Source organism: Mchenga conophoros, linkage group LG7 (genome assembly GCF_057382185.1).
Source record: "Mchenga conophoros isolate Kocher_MC1m ecotype Shallow Benthic linkage group LG7, M_conophoros_male_GT1.1, whole genome shotgun sequence".
NCBI lineage: Eukaryota > Metazoa > Chordata > Actinopteri > Cichliformes > Cichlidae > Mchenga > Mchenga conophoros.
In genome coordinates, this window is record NC_140532.1 from 65413194 (window position 1) to 65435815 (window position 22622).

At 41.5% G+C, this 22622-nt stretch overlaps 1 protein-coding gene across 3 annotated transcripts in view; it reads right to left on the bottom strand.

Moving 5' to 3' along the window:
* Positions 1 to 21905, bottom strand: part of LOC146571577 (voltage-dependent calcium channel subunit alpha-2/delta-4-like) — an 84898-nt gene extending 62993 nt beyond the window's left edge. For 2 of the 3 annotated variants that reach the window (XM_085280826.1, XM_085280825.1), the window contains exons 1-4: positions 21298 to 21904; positions 11497 to 11578; positions 3074 to 3190; positions 1590 to 1649 (exon numbers count right to left, since the gene is read on the bottom strand). In XM_085280826.1, the coding sequence (XP_085136952.1) occupies positions 1590 to 1649; positions 3074 to 3190; positions 11497 to 11578; positions 21298 to 21425 (387 nt within the window). In that variant the 5' untranslated portion in view covers positions 21426 to 21904. Of the gene's footprint in view, positions 1 to 1589; positions 1650 to 3073; positions 3191 to 11496; positions 11579 to 21297 lie in introns of all 3 variants that reach the window. The other variant, XM_085280827.1, reaches the window with a different exon arrangement.
* Between the last annotated feature and the right edge of the window lie 717 nt (positions 21906 to 22622).

Genomic DNA, 22622 nt, shown 5'->3' on the forward strand with positions numbered 1-22622 from the left:
CTCTTGTGTACTCTCTCACCAATACTGTATATCATTAAGCTTTTATCTTGTGGTTTTTCTTTCTGTCCTCTCTCTCCTTGTACAGGACCTTCCTGCATCCCTTCCTGTCAAAAATGAGTTTTTCCCCTCTTCTGTCACCAAGTGATGGTAATGGTATTGTTGGGTTATTATTTGGACCTTATGATATAAGGTGCTCTGGTATAACTTTTATTTAGTGTTGCTTAAATGAAGCTGAATTGACTTAGGACTTCTACCATGTACAACATCACAAACTCTATCATTAGGTGCTTGTGTTTGAATATACTGTTTAACCCTTTAAGACCTACCATAGAACCAAGTCCGCCAGAGCTTATATTATATTTTTACATGCTGTAGTGACATTTTTGGAGGCATTTCAAGTTGCTATACAGCAATACAACCATTACAGTCCAAATTTTAATAATATGTATGCATTAAGTGCATACTAATTACATAAATTGCAAAAAAGTGCAATAAACTACAAAAAAAATTGAAAATCGTTTTTGTTTTTTTAACATATATTTCTAGTTAGAGAAATTTAAGAGGCTTAACCCTCAAAACTGCAAATACAAAAAAGTTGCACAAAATAGTTTCCCACCACAGGAAATTTATTTTAAGTGTCTTCATAGTTTTATTTTTGAAATACACCAATTTTTATATACTGCAGGAAAAACAAAAATAAATATTATAATGCAAATTATTTAAAAAAACCCCCACCAGTATAGGCTCATAAGGCCCTGATGGTAAAAACTACATTTCCGCAAAATGACGTCACTTCCGGTTTCGGGCAGGTCATGGCGGACATGCGATAGTTCGCGCTGATGGACGTAGGAAGTGTTACAAACAGCTGATCGGATCAGCAAAGCGTGTTTCTGGAATATTATGCTTTTGTTGCTGCAAGTGCTTTTTATGCAGTTTTTGCAAAGCTTTATGTGGAAGGAAACCGTGACCTAGGACAAGCTGATGGCATAAGATGTAAGTACAACTCATCCGGCTTCATATGCAAAAAAAAATTATTGCGCTAGCTTACATGGTTGCAGTGCTACTGGGATTTAAAAATAGTTACGCAAAAGGAGCGTGCCCACTCCGACCGGCTTTAAAGGGTTAAACATCTCTGGCTTCACAATATGAAAATGTGTACAGAACAAATTACATTTGTTTCATTCACATAAGTTTACGGCAGAATATCAGAAATACAAACCCACAGATGGAAGAATCCAGAAATACTTAACTTCCCTGATGCTTATTGTGCGTTTCTTTGCGACCCAGTTTCCTATAGGATCAGTGAAGTTTGACCTAATCTAATTTCAGGAGTCAGCTGAGGTTTAAACCTCCAATCTGCTCCGGCCTCACAGCCTGCTGTCAACTCTGATCCACGCACAGTCAGCTAATGATAGCATTCAGCTAAAGACAAGGAAAGTACAAATGCACCAAACACTGACACATGACAGACTTGGAGGTTTTATCGTCCATCAGCATTAATTTAAACATGCAGAATACAGAATACGTCCTGGGTGATTCCAAACTAGCCAGTGAATCAGTTATCATCAAAACCAAAGAGTTGCACTGACCTTTAATGTTGCATTGAATTCATGGTACAAATCTGAGTCTTCTGCAGATTCTGCTAACCTCTGGCACAAGAAAAAGAGGAGAGAAATAAAACGGAGACTAAAAGACTGCACTGCACATGCACAGAAAAGCAAACCAGCGAAAAATTATGAAATGTGCAAAATCTACATTTTAAAGGTTCATTAGCTACAATGAGCTAAGAAATTATTATTATTATTATTATTATTATTATTATTATTATTATACAGTCTCAAAAGAGTATAGAAAGAAAAGGACTTTGGTGAGCAGATTCTTTTCGTTTTTATTATCAATATTATCAGGACTCCTTAGAGCCACAACAATATGAGTTGTGGCTCCATGAGTTGTGGCACTTCCTTTAAGAAAAATTCAGATATGAATGGCTTTAAAGGAATATGCACAGCTGGATTTAGCTGCGTTGGGAAAAAGTGAATTAGTTACTGTAGCGCAGAGTTCAACACAAAAGAATTCATCAACAAAGGCAACATTTAAGCACCAAAATGATTTTTATCAAGGCTAGTGTCACAGTTCTGGGTCATTTTGACGCAGCTTTTTCTGTTTGTTATATTTTGGTGTTTTTCTAGATTATGATTTATGTTCTGATTCTTGAGTTGTGCTGGTTTGATTTTGTATTATATTTTCTGTCAAGTCTGTCTGTCTCTGTCAAGTCTGCGTCTTTGTAAATTGTTTCCTGTTTTATTTTGATAGTTCCAGTCCTATGTCAGCGTATTCAGTTAGCCCTAATTTCTCCCAGCTGTGTCTCCCTCCTGTTTTCCATTCTCTGATTACGCCACTGCGTATTTAAGCCCTGTGTTGGCCTTTGGTCTTTGTTGCGTCATACGGTCTACATGCTGTGTGTTTGTAGTGTTCCAGTGGTGCAATTCCTCTGTTCTGAGTTTTGTTTTGTTTTTGTGGGAGTTATTTATAAGGAGATTTTTCCAGCATTAAAGTTGTGTTTTCAGTTCCAGTCCCGTCTTTGAGAGTCCTGCATTTTGGGTCCTTTTTCCTTCCTGCCTGCCACACAGCCTATCATGACAGTTAGAAACAGAACATGATTTGAATGCATAAATAACAGAGGCTTTTTTAAAGCTCGGTTTTCTGAGCTTCCAGCTTGATGCACAGCCATGAAACATTCTTCCAGTTGAAATACATTTAGGACCATCACACATTTTTCCATAAGACCAGTCAGACCCAACTACTTCTACTTCAACTGCTCCAGCTGCACACTTTATACAAAGTGATCACAGTGATATTGTTCATGCCACAAAGAAAACTGTCTAACGGATCATTCTGCTGTATTTTGTTAGGCAGCAAACTAATGACACAAATTATAACAGCATGTACTAAAAAACACAATCTTGTAATGAAGATGCAAAAGCAGGAATCACATTATTTTAAAAATCATGGGTTCAAGTTAGTTCGGTCTCCCAGGAATAGTCCTGAAAAACCTCCTTTTAATGATCCTCACCATCACCGACTTCATCTTACTTCCCAACATTCGTTCGATTTCATCAGAGTAGTCCTTCACCAGGTCTTGTCCATCCACCTCTACGATCTTAATGATTGGCTCCACATCCTTCAATTTCTGAGACAAAAACAAAGACAGAGTCAAGAACAGCAGAAGTTTTTTTAAAATATACAATAACGACACATATAACATATTTAATATTTATTTCAATGCACTTTACACATCATCCCCCATTCACCCACGCACTCACATTCCTACAAGCACTTTCTTCAACATCTAACTGCTTTTCTATCTAACATTTAAACTCATCCGCGCTTAGATGAATGCATTAGAGAGCACCTTGGAGCAGCCAAGGCTCTAACTCCTGAGCTGCAGCCACCAAAATATCCATACCGTTCTGGTAACAACAAAGAAAAGCATTGAATCTGTACATTAAATAAACATTAACTCTAGAAAGACAAACTTGCAGCGTGTCATCGGTTATTACGACATTTCAGGATATTCCCAACAAGGTCTGATGTCTTATCCTGTGTTTACAGTCTCTCTCTCTCTCTCTCTCTCTCTCTCTCTCTCTCTCTCTCTCTCTCTCTCTCTCTCTCTCTCTCTCTCTCTCTCTGTATGTGTGTGTGCTTGCGTGTATTCTTATACTGAGGGGATATCTGAGGTTATTGGGTCACTTTCTTTGGATCAAGAAGCTCGAGGTGGATAAACCAGCTGAGTGTGCGGAGGGTCAGCCCAGTCTGGGTATTTACACTCTGAATCTCTTCATTAAGTCACTCCCTAATTCCAATTAGTTCAAGCTGCCCAAACTGAAGCAAATACACAAGCAGAGCCAAACATTGAGTCCAACCTCTGTGAAAATATTTTATCTCAGTCCTGCACACTTGCTGTACAGTATAATGAGCACAGAGCTCTATGGAGTCACAAAAAGGATTTCTCAGTGGTTGTTTTGCATCTTAGAGGAAGGGGCCTCAGTGGAAATGTAACCTAGTGTACCTTTGATTATGATGGGTTGCTGCAGAGTGACCCATCACTGAGAGGTCAATTCAATTTAATTTTATTTCTATAGCACCAAATCTCAACAACAATCATCTCAAAGCACTTTATATTGTGAGGTAAAGACCCTACAATAATACAGAGAAAACCCCAACAATCATATGACCTCCTATGAACAAGCACTCTGCAACAGTGGGAAGAAAAAAAACCCTTTTAACAGGAAGAAACGTGCAGCAGAACCAGGCTAGGGAGGGGCAGCCATCTGCCACGACCAGTTAGAGGTGAGGGGAGGAAGACAAGACAAAAGACATGCTGTGGAAGAGAGCCAGAGATTAATGATATCCATCCATCCATTCACTTCCGCTTATCCAGAGGACACCCTGGACAGGTCGCCAGTCTGTCGCAGAGCTAACACACAGAGACAGACAACCATTCAACCATTCGCACCATTATGCCAGAGTACACGGGGAGAACATACAAACTCCACACAAAAAGACCCTGGCCTGATGGTGGGATTGAACTCAGGACCTTCTTGCTGTGCAGCAACAGTACTTTCCTTTGGTGTGATACGGTACTATGAGGTCTTTAACCTCCTAGGACCTGATGTCCACATATGCGGACATCCCATTTTGGGTTGTCTAGACCAAAATACTAAATTTTGCTCTACAAGGGCCTGATATCCACTTACGAGGACATTATACTGCCACATGTATGCTATGCCTTCTGAAGATACTGCCAAGGGAAACCATGTATAACATGGGTGGGCAACTCCAGGCCTCGAGGGCCGGTGTCCTGCGAGTTTTAGCTGTGTCCTTGATCCAACACAGCTGATTCAAACAGCTAAATGACATCCTCAACTAGGGATGGGTATCGAAACCCGGTTCTTGCTGAGAACCGGTTCCCACTGTTTCAATTCCTTGGAATTGTTTGCCATTTTTGCAAACGATTCCCTTATCGAGTCCAGCCGCCCCGAATGACGTCACCACGTTGCGGAGCGTCATTTACCTGGCAGGAAACACGGCGCGTAAGCAGCTCAAACGCTCAAAAGCTTGGTTATACTTTACGAGAACGGATGACAACAGGGCAACTTGCAATACTTGCAAAGTAGATATTTCATTTAAGGGAGGAAACACTACGAATATGCAAAAGCATTTGCTCACAAAACACGCGATAACCTTAAATGAATGTCGTGTTTTTAATTCCGCTCCGGACTCGTGAATCTCAACCCAGCAGCAGCGGTAACATTTGCACGTCCTCTCCCGTTAATGCGGCAGGTAAATAATCAACTACCAGTGCATATTATGTTAGCGCGATCTGCCTTATTACAAAACCTGCCATTACTGTGCATTTAGTGACCATGATGAGAGAGACAGAGTCTGGCTCAGATGCTGGCAGTTCTCACTGCAGTCTACCGGTAGCGTCTCCTTTCAGGCCAGGATAGACGAATGTCACCGAGCAGTGACTGAGTTTGTGGTAAAAGGCTTGAATCCATTTGCCACAGCAGATGTCCCCGATTTCACTTTGGTAAGAGAATGTGTTTAATTGTAGGCAGGGACATTACTGGATATTCTTGTGTAATTGCTACAGAATAATTTATGTTATACTTTGTTATTGCTACAGGAGAATATTTATTTTATTATTTTACATTTACATTTTTTTTCCTGGGGACCCTGTGCCACCCCATTGAAGAGCCGTAGGCTGGATCTCTTAAGATCTCACTGTTGGGTTTGTAAGGCCATGTTACTCCTAAATTTCTATCTTGTTCAAAGAGAAGGTAAAAAACAAAGTTCTAAGCTAATCGACCTTAGTGTTCTCCTTTTTTAAAAATAAGAATCGATAAGAGAATCGATAAAGAATCGAATCGTTAAACAGAATCGAAAATGGAATCGGAATCATTAAAATCTTATCAATACCCATCCCTATCCTCAACATGTCTTGAAGTTCTCCAGAGGCCTGGTATTGAATTAATCATTTGATTCAGGTGTGCTGACCCAGGGTGAGATCTAAAACCTGCAGGACACCGGCCCTCGAGGCCTGGAGTTGCCCACCCCTAACGTATACTGTTAACAGAACTGGTCCTAGCACCGAGCTTTACAAAACAGGGATCCAACGCAAGAATTAAAACAATGTTGAAAAGTAGAAGCATTCAGAGAGTGCAAACCAAATGTACTTTAAGAAGTTTGTAGTGCAGTAAAAACAAGTGCAAAGTGCAGGCTTTATTAAAATGTGCCTTCTTAAAAACAAAGTAAATATACTTGACATCATTTTAAGTGCAATTATTTTCTATCATTTATGTGGATTATTACAAAAACCCATCTCCATAGAGACTGTGTCAGCTTCCAAAAAGACAAAAAACAAACTAAAAACCAGCAACAAACAACTTAAACATAAACAATCACAAAGAAAGAACAATACAGTATCCACATCTGAACCAAAGAGTAAAACAGTGAAATGTGGATTATTAAATATTAGGTCTCTCTCCTCCAAGTCTCTGTTAGTACATGACTTAATAATTGATCAACAAATTGATTTACTCTGCCTTACAGAAACCTGGTTGCAGCAGGATGATTATGTTAGTTTAAATGAATCAACACCCCCGAGCCATTCTAACTACCAGAAATCTTGAAGCACAGGCCGAGGGGGCGGTGTGGCAGCAATTTTTCACACCAGCCTATTAATTAATGAAAGACCAAGACAGACTTTTAATTCATTTGAAAGCCTGATGCTTAACATTGTCCACCCCAGCTGTGAAACTCAGAAACCAGTCTTACTTGTTATCATCTATCGTCCACCTGGGCCTTACACAGAGTTTCTGTCTGATTTCTCAGACTTTATATCTAATTTAGTTCTGAGCTCAGATAAAATAATTATTGTGGGTGATTTTAACATCCATGTAGATGCTAAAAATGACAGCCTCAACATGGCATTTAATCTGTTATTAGACTCAATTGGTTTCTCTCAAAATGTAAAAGAACCCACCCACCACTTTAATCACACTCTAGATCTTGTTTTAACATATGGCATCGAACCTGAACATTTAACAGTGTTTCCTGAAAACCCTCTCCTGTCTGATCATTTCCTGATAACATTTACTTTTACAATAATTGATTACACAGCGGTGAAGAGTAGACTTTATCAAAGTAGATGTCTTTCTGAAAGCACTGTAACTAAGTTTAAGAATATAATCCACCCACTGTTATCATCTCCAATGCCCTGTACCAACACAGAGCAAAGCAGCTATCTGAACGCTACCCCAACAGAGGTCGATTATCTTGTTAATAATTTCACCTCCTCACTACGTACGACTCTGGATACTGTAGCTCCTGTGAAAACTAAGGCCTCAAATCAGAAGTACCTGACTCCGTGGTATAATTCTCAAACACGTACCCTAAAGCAGATGACTCGTAATCTGGAGAGGAAATGGCGTCACAAATCTAGAGGATCATCATTCAGCCTGGAGAAATAGTTTGCTGCTTTATAAGAAAGCCCTCCGCAAAGCCAGAACATCTTACTATTCATCACTGATTGAAGAAAATAAGAACAACCCTAGGTTTCTCTTCAGCACTGTAGCCAGGCTGACAAAAAGTCAGAGCTCTTTTGAGCCAACCATCCCTTTAACGTTAACTAGTAATGACTTCATGAACTTCTTCACAAATAAAATTTTTATCATTAGAGAAAAAATTACCAATAATCATCCCACAGATGTAATATTATCTACAGCTACTCTTAGTACCATTGATATTAAGTTAGACTCTTTTTCTCCAATTGATCTTTCTGAGTTAACTTCAATAATTACTTCCTCCAAACCATCAACGTGTCTTTTAGACCCCATTCCTACAAAACTGCTCAAAGAAGTCCTGCCATTAATTAATTCTTCGATCTTAAATATGATCAACCTATCTCTAATAATCGGCTATGTACCACAGGCCTTCAAGCTGGCTGTAGTTAAACCTTTACTCAAAAAGCCATCTCTAGACCCAGCAGTCTTAGCTAATTATAGGCCAATCTCCAACCTTCCTTTCATATCAAAAATCCTTGAAAGAGTAGTTGTCAAACAGCTAACAGATCATCTGCAGAGGAATGGCTTATTTGAAGAGTTTCAGTCAGGTTTCAGAGCTCATCACAGCACAGAAACAGCTTTAGTGAAGGTTACAAATGATCTTCTTATGGCCTCTGACAGTGGACTCATCTCTGTGCTTGTCCTGCTAGACCTCAGTGCAGCGTTCAATACTGTTGATCATAATATCCTATTAGAGCGATTAGAACATGCTGTAGGTATTACAAGTACTGCGCTGCAGTGGTTTGTATCATATCTATCTAATAGACTCCAATTCGTGCATGTAAATGGAGAGTCCTCTTCACACACTGAGGTTAATTATGGAGTTCCACAGGGTTCAGTGCTAGGACCAATTCTGTTTACATTATACATGCTTCCCTTAGGCAGTATCATTAGAAGACATAGCATACATTTTCACTGCTATGCAGATGACACCCAGCTCTATCTGTCCATGAAGCCAGATAACACACACCAATTAGTTAAACTGCAGGAATGTCTTAAAGACATAAAGACCTGGATGGCCGCTAACTTTCTGCTTCTTAATTCAGATAAAACTGAGGTTATTGTACTCGGCCCTGAAAATCTTAGAAATATGGTATCTAATCAGATTCTTACTCTGGATGGCATTACCTTGGCCTCCAGTAACGCGGTGAGGAACCTTGGAGTCATTTTTGACCAGGACATGTCCTTCAACGCACATATTAAACAAATATGTAAGACTGCTTTCTTCCATTTGCACAACATCTCTAAAATTAGAAATATCCTGTCTCAGAGTGACGCTGAAAAACTAGTTCATGCATTTATTACTTCCAGGCTGGACTACTGTAATTCATTATTATCAGGATGTCCAAAAAACTCACTGAAAAGCCTTCAGCTAATCCAAAATGCTGCAGCAAGAGTCCTGACAGGGACTAGAAAGAGAGAGCAGATTTCTCCTGTTTTGGCTTCCCTTCATTGGCTTCCTGTTAAATCCAGAATTGAATTCAAAATCCTGCTCCTCACATACAAGGTCTTAAATAATCAGGCCCCATCTTATCTTAATGACCTTGTAGTACCATATCACCCTATTAGAGCACTTCGCTCTCGCTCTGCAGGCCTACTTGTTGTTCCTAGAGTATTTAAAAGTAGAATGGGAGGCAGAGCCTTCAGTTTTCAGGCCCCTCTTCTGTGGAACCAGCTTCCAGTTTGGATTTGGGAGACAGACACTATCTCTACTTTCAAGATTAGGCTTAAAACTTTCCTTTTTTCTAAAGCATATAGTTAGGGCTGGACCAGGTGACCCTGAATCCTCCCTTTGTTATGCTGCAATAGATGTAGGCTGCCGGGGGATTCCCATGATGCATTGAGTTTTTCCTTTCCAGTCACCTTTCTCACTCACTATGTATTAATAGACCTCTCTGCATTGAATCATATCTGTTATTAACCTCTGTCTCTCTTCCACAGCATGTCTTTATCCTGTCTTCCTTCTCTCACCCCAACCGGTCGCAGCAGATGGCCGCCCCTCCCTGAGCCTGGTTCTGCCGGAGGTTTCTTCCTGTTAAAAGGGAGTTTTTCCTTCCCACTGTCGCCAAAGTGCTTGCTCATAGGGGGTCATATGATTGTTGGGTTTTTCTCTGTATCTATGAAGCGCCTTGAGGCGACTTTTGTTGTGATTTGGCGCTATATAAATAAAATTGAATTGAATTGAATTGAATGTATGACATTTATTGCAGTGTTTCGTAAATTGGTTTTGTTAAATTGTGACCAATAAATCATTAAGTTGACTTCGAAAACCTCGATGGATGTAAGCCAGATTTTAATGGACTGCTAACATGACCCCACTCTACACCCCTACAGTTTTATCACAAGATCATTCAAACCTTTTTAAGCTATGATGTTTACAGAATGATGACACATGGATGCAAACACTACCAAAAACATCCTTGTAAGTACCGTAATTACCCGTAGCATCATTTTTCTCCTAATAAATCTGTGCTAGGGCACTGAGCTGCATGTGCTCTTAGTTTTAAATGCTAGTTTCCAAAACTGGATTTATTTCAGGATATTCTGGCTTCCTGTCTTCCCCCACACTGCTGAAATGCACAGAGTGATGCTGATGATGTAATGTGGGCTTAAACTCCCTGAAAAAAAGGTTTCTTGATCAGCCAGTTGGGGATGTTTCAATCATTTTTTGGTCCCAGTCGTGGCCTGAATCCTTTCAAGTAGCTCTACCCTGCTCGTCTCTGCAAGCGAACCAGACTTTAAGTGTGAACAACACACAAACACAACTCACCATTATTAATGTGCTTAGCACTACTATTGCTGAAATTGGCATTTCATTGTTTTTTTAATTTATGGTGGATAAATGTGGTTTGAATCTTTGTTTAATTATTTTTATTTCTTTGTGTTATCTTCCAGATGTCACTGAGGTGAGAAGGATAAGGAGGCACATAAAGTAATCCCATAGAGTTTATGGGGTGGTTATTATACAAGATGATCTTGAGGGTCAGCCTTTTAACATCATTTAACATTCATTTTAGCACTGATACATTCATAGATTTGCTCATATAGCAATCCTCCAACAATTGCTGTATTTTATCTCTCATTCATGGCCAGAGAAAACGTACATGAAAACAACATGAAACCCGCAAGGCAGAAAACAATGTTATCTGGGGGTTATTTTGGTTCCTATACACGCATGTTGTGTATTCTGCAGGAGGTGGATGTGTGTTTAAAAGCATACAAACTGCTGACTGGCTCTGACGGCTCTAAATCTGACAGATAAATGGATGAATGTCTAAAATCAGAACAGGCCGCAAATCCTGACGCTGGTAAAGAGGGCTCAGTCCTCAATCTGGGCATTATCATGATCCCTGGGTGTGTTTGTCCTGGCAAACAAGCATAAGTGTGCACACAGACTCACACACACACACAATGATAGGCACACTCACCAACATACACGAATGCACATCCGAACTCTTCCAATTGCTCTTTGTTTCCAGTTCAAACAGTCAGAAGCCTCAGGACCAGTTTGAGGGTAAGAAACTCACATCTAAAGTAGACTTTGGCCATGTTTTAATTATTAAAAGAAAATTCAACCCAAATGAATACAACACCAGAAAAGACAAATACAAACCTCAATGGTTTATGAGACTTCTTTGTAGAACCTACAGAGAGTGAACGCTCCAGAAGTATGAAAGGCTGAAATAGAACCTCTCAGTTTTGGACACGTTGGCCAAACCATTGCTCAGTCAGTATTTATGCTTTCTTGCAGCCTTGTGCAAATGTTTGGTAAAAGTCTGAGGCTTGTCGAAATGACAAATCCTAGAACATTTTTTTAGGACGACTTTTGAATTTGAAATTTGCTTTTACCAGTTCTGGCTTCATTTACCTTCTGCAGCAGCAGAGATCCAGAGTATTTGGTTGCACACTCTCGAAGTTCTGCAGAGAATCTCAACGCCCACTGCTGCACCCTGCAAGACAGAAAGACAACAGACAATATCAAGGACTCACATTACAGACTGTTAGAAAACCACAAGAAGAGACGCAAACAAAAGATAAGGAAACAAAACAAAATAAAACAAACAAGCAAAAAGAAAAGAAAAGAAAATCTCACCACTAGATATCAGTAGATTGCAGTTAAATGAACTTCATGTATTATCCTAACTAAGATGGCTGCTGTAAAACAAACAGCTCTGGCTGTAAAGTGAGTGTTGGCTCTTAGGCTGTTGTTTACCTCAGCTGTCAATGTGTCCATGTCTATTTGGACTGTAAAACATTGTGAAACGAGCTTAATACAAGCCAATGACTCCGAGAAGCTCATCAAGTTCTGCTGTTTTTGCTATTAGCCACTGTTACATCCACTTCAAAGAAAGTTTCACCAACGTTGTTGGACTCTGAAACTTTCATACAATGTGAGAATGTAATCAAACTGTTTATCAAGGGAAAGCGTGAATTTTAGAACAATTAAGCCAAACATTAGCTGAAAACAAGAACACTGCAGGCAACAAGGACACGGACCAGCCGGCTCATTATCGGTATTCAGCTCAGTCCGCCTCTCTGATGGTACGGAGGTGCGTCAGTGTCTGGAACTGGCAGCTCGAAAATCTGGAAAGGTGAAATCAATGCTGACAGAAATATACACTTTTTTACAGATGATGTCTTTGTCAGAGGTGCCTTGTATATTTCAGAAAGATAATCTTATACCGCATACTTCATCTACTCGAACAGCATGGCTTCATAGTAGAAGAGTTTGGTTGCTGAACTTTCCTGCCTGCAGTGTGTGAGAACATTTGGAGCACCAAGAAAGCAAAAATAGAACAAAGACAAGCCAGGGCTGCTGAGAGCTAGGATCCTCTATCAGACAAGAATGGGAAAACTGTCCTCTCCCAGAAGTAGAGTTAAAAGTAGAGTGGATACTACACAGTGGGAAACATGGCCCTATTCCAACTTTTTGAGACGTGTGGCTGCATTAAAATTAGGGAGAAGATCCTCTAGGACACCATCCATCATCTCATTACGAGCACGGCCCGGGTCAGGCATGCATACAAGCATGCAGGCCGTAGAAACTACTGAAACAATGTGACATCCTTTTATTCCCAACACATCATGCAGTCCATATCTGTATCGATATGCAGCATGATTTTTTTTTCCAGTGTTCTCTCAATTTGTCAGAGCAGTGTGTATATAGTGTCATGCCACATATTATTTTGTGTTAAGTTTCACTCTGTGTACTTACCGATTTGAATATATGAATAATATGATTCATCCTGCTTGGTTTCCTGATTCTTGTGGATCGCGTTTGACCACCTGGGTTGGCTGGCCTGATTTGTAGCACCTGTCTGAGCTGCTATCGATGCCAGCTGGGTTTGAATAACGCAGTGTGCTGGACCTTTTGATCTCCATCTGTTACATACACGCTGTCCTCTAACTTCTTTGATTAAACATTAAAATATTAGTTGAGGAAAGCATCGCAGCGAAACGGTCATGAAAGAAGCCCATGTTTAAAATTTGCTGTTAGCCACTGCATGCTAAAAATCATTGGTGCACTCAGACAAACTGGACTCGTACTGAGCTTGGAGCACTTCTCATCAATGGTCTATGTAGCAGAAAGGCAGGGACCCTTTGTTTATGCTATACCACCACTTTACCTCAGGATGAAAAGTTCTGTTGTTACGTTCTTGCGCTGTCAGGTGTTTAGCGTAAGCTTGACCGTGTGTTTCCATGACAACGCTTGGCTCAGCAGCGGTGCATTACAGCAGAAAAAGGCCCTTAAATATGACAGTGATGAAAGAGATTTAGATAATCTGCTCCTCATCTGGGTCACAGCAGAGAGCTGCAGGGGTCCACTCAGCACAGACCCACAGCAATGCAACAAAGCTGCAAGTTAAAGTTTTGGTTTGTGTCGCAACAGCAAAACGGACAATTAACACAACAGACACTATAATGTTTCTATCATATGATATAGAAATATAATATAATAAAATATGTACAGAGGAGGTCAGGAGAGATGTAGAAGAGTGAAGTACTATAACCATCTGTGAAAACCAGTGAAAGCTTTGTCATGGTTTCTGCATTTCAGCCATGTCTCAAAGCTGATGATCACTGATTGTGAACTAAGGCCATGCACACAGGCTGGTTAAAGCTCCATCATGTCATAGATGCACATGATCCAGAAACACTGCCTACACAGTTTGTTTCAGACACAGGATGACCTGAAGGCCCATTTTGAACTATGAATTATTCAAAGTTACCCCTGGAATTGGAAAGCAAAAACATCAATCTGGAGATGAGGAGAACAACGTTCACTTTAACCATTCTGAGGGAAAACATCATCAGAATATTCCAGGTCCAGGTGATGAATAATTACACATAATGAGGACAGTGTGAAGTGCCTCAGTCACAGCACTTCACACAGACAGACAGAGGAGAGAGAGAGTTTACCCAGCATGTGTTGAAAAGGAGGGTAACGCTCCATCTGTTCTGGACATTAATCCTCTAAGTTCAGTGCAGACACACACACACACAGTAAATACACTGTGGGCTTGTAACAGGTTTGACAATAACCCATGTAAGACACACTGCTCTGCTACAGATGTAACTAATTACTGTTCATTTAAATTCTGGGTGCTAGATTCCTTTGATGAATCATTTAAACTATGAAATGCTATGTACCATCATGCACACGTCTTATTACACTGAACAAAAATATAAACGCAACACCTTTGTTACTGCTCCCATTCCCCATGGGATGGACGTAGAGACCTAAAATTCATTCCAGATACACAATATAACCATCCCTCCCAAACAGTGGTCACAAATCAGTCCAAATGTGTGGTAGTGGGCACATCTGCTATATTGAGATAATCCATCCCACCTCACAGGTGTGCCACATCAGGATGCTGATCTGACATCATGAGTAGTGCACAGGTGTACCTCAGACTGCCCACAACAAAAGGCCACCCTGGAATGTGCAGTTTTTTGCGCTATTGGGGGTCTGGGGACCCAGAACCGGTCAGTATCTGGTGTGACCACCATTTGCCTCATGCAGTGCAACACATCGTCGCATGGAGTCTATCAGATTGTCAATTGTGGCCTGTGGAATGTTGGTCCACTCCACTTCAATGGCTGTGCGAGGTTGTTGGATATTCGTGGGAACTGGTACACGCTGTCGTATACGCCAGTCAAGCACATCCCGAACATGCTCAATGGGTGACATGTCCGGTGAGTATGCTGGCCATGCAAGAACTGGGACATTCTCAGCTGCCATCTGCCCTGAACAATGTGAACCATGATTCATCCGTGAAGCGCACACCTCTCCAACGTGCCAGACGCCATCGAATGTGAGCATTTGCCCACACAAGTCTGTTACGGCGACGAGCTGGAGTCAGGTCAAGACCCCGATGAGGACGACGGGCATGCAGTTGAGCGTCCCTGAGACGGTTTCTGACAGTTTGTGCAGAAATTGTTTGGTTGTGCAAACCAATTGTTCCAGCAGCTGTCTGGGTGGCTGGTCTCAGACGATCTTGGAGGTGAACCTGCTGGATGTGGAGGTCCTGGGCTGGTGTGGTTACACGAGGTCTGCGGTTGTGAGGCCGGTTGGATGTGCTGCCATATTCTCTGAAACGCCTGTGGAGACGGCTTATGGTTGAGAAATGAACATTCAATGCACGGGCGACAGATCTGGTTGACATTCCTGCTGTCAGCATGCCAATTGCACGCTCCCTCATTGCTTGTGGCATCTGTGGCATTTTGCTGTGAGACAAAACTGCACATTCCAGGGTGGCCTTTTGTTGTGGGCAGTCTGAGGTACACCTGTGCACTACTCATGATGTCAGATCAGCATCCTGATGTGGCACACCTGTGAGGTGGGATGGATTATCTCAATATAGCAGATGTGCCCACTACCACACATTTGGACTGATTTGTGACCACTGTTTGGGAGGGATGGTTATATTGTGTATCTGGAATGAATTTTAGGTCTCTACGTCCATCCCATGGGGAATGGGAGCAAAAACAAAAGTGTTGTGTTTATATTTTTGTTCAGTGTATATATGAGCAACTCTCAGCGGCAAAGAGCTGCCAAAACTGTAGTTTGTTAAAACTCCCGATGCCATCAGTGATCATGTGATTTAAGTGCTCGATGCTTTGCCCTTTTTTCTTAGATTTTTATCTGTTTTTTCTTTAATCCCGGAACTCTTGACAGTATAAAATTTTAAAAATAACAATAATTTTGTTTGAATCATGTTTACCCGTGTAAGGAACTCTTCTCTCCATTTTCTCTTTACTCTTTTACACATCAAAAATGGCAGATTTTGACCACCATGAATAGAATAGAAATTTGACCCCGGAACATGTTATCAGTAGGCTGGCTGGATAACATCTTATAGTTACGTATTTTAAAATGTAATAGTCAGCAGAACAACCCAAATAATTCAATCTGAGCTCAGAGAGATGATGAACACTGCTGGAAGACTGAGCTGGAGTCATGGTAGGCACTGGTTTGCTTGTGTTTCTGTCTCGCTCCTGTTTTCTTTCTCAGGCCTTGGCTGGGTTGGGCAGGTGGAGCTCTACCTTTGGGTGGAGTTGCCACCATCTCCTGCACACCAGCAGGAGATGGTGGCACACCTGTTGCTTATTTTCCTGTCTCCAAGTATTTAAGAACCAGCTCACACATCCAGTCTTTGCCCAATTGTCTTTTTTTCAGTGTGGTATTCAAACCCTTCCTTGTGACCTTCCCTGGGTGTTTGGCACCCTCCTGGACCTTACCAACAACCCTCACGTGTAAGCCTGCACCTTCAGTCCTTACTTCTCCCGAACCCAGCCTTCTGGATCTAATACTGCTCTCCTCTCTCCCAGTGAACCTTCGTCTAACTGCATCTCCGGAAACTCAGGAATTCCGCTTTTGCCAGTGTCCTCTATCCTAGAGAAATTCCCCCATGGAAGTTATTCTGTGTTTTAAAATCAGTGCTTCTTGTAAACAATAAAGGTCTTGAGTTTGATCAGTTCAGCCTCTTTCTGGTTGTGCATTAGAGTCCACTATGCCTTTGGTGTTCATGCCTTGATAAGCGTCTGCCTTTAGTTTTCCAAACTGTTTAACTTAAAGCAGCAATCCTTGATGAATCTGTCTGTCCTTCAGCTCTCTGCAGATTTACGTTTTACTTTAGTTGCTGTATTTAATCCTTTATTTGCTGCCTTTGAAACACTTCAGTCGCTCATTCTGTCCTCCTTCAACACATGCTTGAATCTTCTGAGGTCTTTCCCTTTTCCTCCTGCCTGGCAGCTTTATCTACATGATCCTTTTTCCATCGTATCCACTATCCCTCCTCTGCGCATATCCAAACCATCTCAGCCCCAACTCTTCAACTTTGTCTCTAACCTGAGCTGTCCCGCAGATATACTCATTTCTAAGCCTGTCCATCCAAGTGACTCCCAAGAAAAATCTTACCATTTCATCTCTGCCCCCTCTATCTCCACCTTCTGTGTTTTTGTCAGCACCCTTGTGTTCCAAATCATTTGACTGATATCATTGATCGAAACTATAAACTTCATTTAAGGCAGCACGGTGGCACGGTGGTTAGCACTGTTGCCGCACAGCAAGAAGGTCCTGAGTTCAATTCCACCATCAGGCCGGGGTCTTTCTGTGTGGAGTTTGCATGTTCTCCCCATGTTTGCGTGGGTTCTCTCCGGGTACTCCGGCTTCCTCCCACCGTCCAAAGACATGCAGCTTGAGGGGATAGGTTAATTGATTAATCCAAATTGCCACTAGGTATGAATGTGAGTGCGAATGGTTGTCTGTCCCTGTGTGTTGGCCCTGCGACGGACTGGCGACCTGTCCAGGGTGTACCCTGCCTCTCGCCCTATGACAGCTGGGATAGGCTCCAGCACCCCCCGCGACCCTGAAAAGGATAAGCGAATGGATGGATGGATAAACTTCATTTATTCAACACTCCTCCCAGAGCTTCGCACTGAACAGGTAGCAATGATTACTCTGACATTTTTCTACCTGTTATAACATAAAAATGTTTTCATTTTCGATACAAATTGTGCCAGGTCTGAAAAAATAAATAATAAATGAATCACCTACACTGCCTATAAACGTAAAATGTCACATGTCAAACATCTGGGAGATGTCAATAACAAAGGGTAGTGCTCATTACATCCCTGTAAACTCATCTGCCCCGAGTTTCCTTGTTTTTCTGACACATTGTTTAAAACATCATAATTTTACTTACTAGCCTTTTCCAAAAAAATAAATAAATAAAAATGTAAAAATGCATTAAAATAAGTACTGCCAGGCATGGGAGCCTTTAAACTCTAAATAAGAATGTTAAAGTGTATTTCATGTGTTCAGAGGTATGAATGGAAGCAACTGAGATACTGGGTTGGTATTCCTGCTACTGAAAGTCTGATTGTATGGGTCATGAACTCCAGGCAATGTTGGCAAAACCAGGTCGGTCCAAAAAAGAACTAGAAGCACGCTCTTCGGTTCAGGTCTGTCCACGCCATACCGCTGTGCAGTTACTGGACAGTTACTTGTTCTCGCCTGCGTCGATGTTGGGTAACGTGTAGAAATGTTCTGGGCTGCAGTCCACCTGTGAAAACAGCTTCCAGTATAAGTCTGAGGGGGCAGAGCCCTATAGAGCAATTTATTTTCTCACATTTAGAGTTCTAACAGTACCAGCTGATCACTTTATATTCACTGTTAGGTTTAACAGTCCTAAAATGCTGCAGCATATATGAAAGCAACGGTCTCCCATCCGTCTCCAATTCAATCTAAAAATGCTCCCAAAATAAATCCTCCATCAAGATCACCTCTGAAGTCTATTCAGCTAATCCCCTGTGCCGAGGGTGACCTGCCCAGCAGACTGACTGACAGAAAATACACAGCCATCATTTCATTTCACAACCAGGTCAAAGGTCAGCAGTCCAGACAGCGACCTGGAGCGATGTCAAAGTTTTTTTTTAACTGCTTATCTAACTCATCGTGGTGATGTATGGCAAAAAAATCGGGTTAATGTACTGTCTAATACAGCCGATAAGACAGCTTTATGATTAAGCCTGGAGACAAGCTACAGTTAACTGTACACTATGCAGCACTTGCATTAAATACTTGTTTTATTGCTTTATATTAAGTGTTTATAACACAACCAAAAGAATAAGACTTTCCTCTAGTTTCTTGGCTGCTTCTAACAGCCTGTAGACTGTGTGCAGGTTGGGTTCAAGGCACAAGACTTTTATACTCGCTCCTGCCTCTGTGAACCTCATCTGCCATCTTATAGAATCACAGTTAGCAATACTAGCTCATATCAGCCAACAGACACCATTAATCACCAACATCAACAAACGAGCCGCTCCCACATATGAAACACAAACTTTACAAAAGGGGCAAAAAAACAATCAGTTTAATCTAGTGAAGCACTTTTGGTCAAGTGGTAATGTGACCAGTAATGAGGCAGAACTGGTCACTACATCAGCACAGCATCTTCCTACTTTGATCCATGCATGGGTGTATGAGCAAGCAACCAAGCAGCAGCAGGCTGGTAAAAGGTGACAACTACAACTATCTGGATGAAAAACAAAACATTCAATAGATCGATACTTTACATGCAAAATAAAATAAAATATTATTATTGTGTGTGAAATACATGCCTGATCTTCTACATCAGAACTGCCAGTGAAAGTGAACTCTGCAGCTTCTTATTTCATTTTGTTGATGCTGCCATCTGTGACGGCCTGCTTGAAAGTCTGACAGTATCGCGTTACCTCAGTTACTGCTCACTGAGTGTCACTGGTACAAAGTCCTGCCTCTTTAGCTCTGCATGTCACAGCGGCTGAGGTGGATTTGCATGGGTTTAGGTGCATTTGTAGCCAGGTGACGTGGCCCTGTTTGTCCAGGCCTATGGCGGTTTGGTGGAGAATGTGGGTCAGGCTTGGAAAGGTGACCGTGGCCAGCGAGCCATGCTGGCCCACAGATGGTGATGCAGAGGGAGCGTGTGAGGAAGCTGTAGCCGTGCAGGACTGCAGCTGCAGGGAGCTGCTGCTCTCTAACTGCCTCACAGATTCATGATAATGAGCTTCAACGGCAGCAAAACAGACAACACAAAACCACAAACATGTTGGGTAGATAAACACACTGCAAGAGCTTTGCATGTCACAAACAGTACATAAGAGACAAGCAAAGTTGCTACAATTTTAATGAGCTTGAAAATCAATATTTGGTACGACCAGCTTTATTCTTCAACAGCCTGAACTCTCTTAGGCAGCTTTCTTATATATTTCCTTAAGTAGTCTTCAGGAATTGTTCTCTGAAGGGTGTTCAAAGCTCTTTGGATGTTGGCTGCCTATTTTCAGGCTCTCTTGAGGTCCAGACCCTGCGGAGGCCAATCCATGGCTTAAAGTGTGTTTTTCTATCCAGGTGTTTTTATTGCGCTGGCAGTGTTTGGAATAATTGTCATAATAAAAAAATGAAGCCACTGTCAATCAGACACTTTCCAGATTGTGTTGGTCGATCAAAATCTGTGTTCTCCATAAATTCTGGAAAGATCTCAGACACCACTGACTGAAACGCGGCCCCAAACCAAACAAAGCCTCCAGCATGTTTTACAGATGTAGACAATCAGTCTTGCAGTTCTCTCCTGACCTCCTCTGCACATATTAACAATAATTTAAACCAGAAAGTCAAAATCAGAAAAAAAATCAAGGGATAGAAGTCTACCATAGTGGAGATTATTCGTATGATGAAAAATGTACTGGAAACCCTCGATTCATCCATATTGTCCTGCTCACCTGGGTTGCAGGATCAACAATCAATGCAGAAATTCCCAAACCTTTTCAAGCTGCTGAAAAGTCAGTTGAAAGGCAGAGTCCTGGTTCTGCCCTGGATATGTCTGAAACTTCTCACCTAGGACCCACCCAATTAGCATCCTAGTCAGATGTCTGAACCTTCTCCAATCACTTCTTCCAAAGTAGTTCTATTATGAGCTCCTCAACCTCTCTCCAAGAGTGAGACCAGGCATTTTCCAAAGAAGGTTATTTCCACTCCTTGCTCATTTTTCCAGTTGCCTCCCACAGGTCCCACACACAGAGGAGAGCAGGGACATGTAGTCAAAAATGTGCAATGCAATGTATTTCTTATTTTAACAAAAGAAAAACTTTATAAACCACACAAAAAACCTAAACAGCTTAGAACCTAATAGCAAAGTAACTGTTTTTTTGGCCAAACTGGATGCTGTACTCCAGTTCGTGTGACCCATGTTGAACAGCTGAGTTAAAATAAGCTTTTGGGTTTCCTAAATCTGAGTTTTTAGAAGTGTTACATCACTTTTAACTGTCACACCTGCAAAAATCAAAGACAGTGGAGAGCAAATTTCAGGGAGTCCTGAGGGAAAACAGCCTGCTGAAACACAGTTATTCTCTCGGGACCTCCATAAAAGCGCAGTGCACTCTGGGAGTTGACTATCAGAAGCTGGAATAAGCCCATTCAGGACTATTTTCTACAAGCTACACGCTTACTATATTCTATATGCGTTCATATTAACATGTCAGTCATGTTACCATAACTGCGAATGACATTCAACTTTCCCATCCATAGGTTTCTAACGATATCTACAGTCTTACAATAATGCAGGCCTTTAAAAAAACATTTTTAACCCTCTGCAGAGGTTATGAGACGTAAACATTGTGCACTTACGTCTCAGGTGGGATCTTCATCTGAGCCTCAGCTGTGATCAAAAGGCAAAAAATTCCCATTAGCCTCAAGAGGGTCCTCATTCCCAAAACATTAATGCTGTCCATCCTGTATCCCTGAAGTCCGGACATGGAGCTCCTTTAAAGAGACTTTAAAGGAAGATTCTCAAACTGGGAGAAGCTCTGAATGTTCAAGAAGATGATAAAGAGTTTGTAGGAAACGGTTTCCTCATGTTGGCTAAAGACAGGAAACGGTGACATTTATAGTTACAGACTTTTGACCCTGAACTCTTTCCATCACGTCTGAATAAACTGGTCCTGCTGCCAGCATCTTCTCTGTTTGCTTCAGCCTCTCATCTTCATCAGAGCAACTTCTAAAAGATCCAGAGAAACTCAAAGTCATTGCACACCCATCCTACTGTCCACAGGAAAGACTACTGTAGCAAGTTCCTCCAGGTTACTCCTTATGGAACCAGGAACAGTGAGTGGGTTCATTTCACCACCTTGCAGATATTAAAGAAAACATAAAGCTGGTTGTCTGCAGTAGACACTGCAGCCACTTGCCTTCCCTGTCGCCCAATTTGTGGTGTAATCCACTTGGATTAAAAACTCCTCTTCCTCATGGAAGAGAGTGTCACAGAGAGAGAGAGAGAGAGAGAGAGAGAGAGAGAGAGAGATGAGTGGGGAGGGATTGGAGCAGGGGATTGGATGCAGGCTCTGTTTTATCAGAGAGGATTAGAGCAATTTCTGGAGACAGACTCCCCAGCAACCAATCGCAGCTGCTGTAGAGAGAGAAAAAGAAGAAAAAAAAAGCACAGGCTCAGTTTGGCTGCTCAAAGAGAGAAAGGGAGAGAGAGAGCAGCTAACAAGACACAATGCCCCAACACACACACACTCAGATAATCAGCTGATTGACAAAAAACCCCACACTCAAGCATTCACATAAATTACATTTTATTGACACTCTTTAAAGTCATGAAACTAAACCAGACACACACAAAGAGACACACAGTCCAAGGTTTCACTCTACTATCTGATCCAGATCCACCAAGACTTTAAACCTTCAGTAAGCTGATAAAAACCCACTTAGAGGTAAAGCTGCTGACCAATTACGGCTCACCATTATCTCACCATCGTCATCCCAACCCATCAACAACATTATCTCCACAACTGGAAAAGACAAAAAGAGGTGCAAATGTTACACTGAAAACAGGGGGGAAAGAATCACGAGAGTGATTATGACTTGCGTCTCTCATGCAGTCGTTTATTGCAGTGAGGAGAACTCGCAAAAGCTCCCTAGTAGGGATGGGTATCGAAAACCGGTTCTTG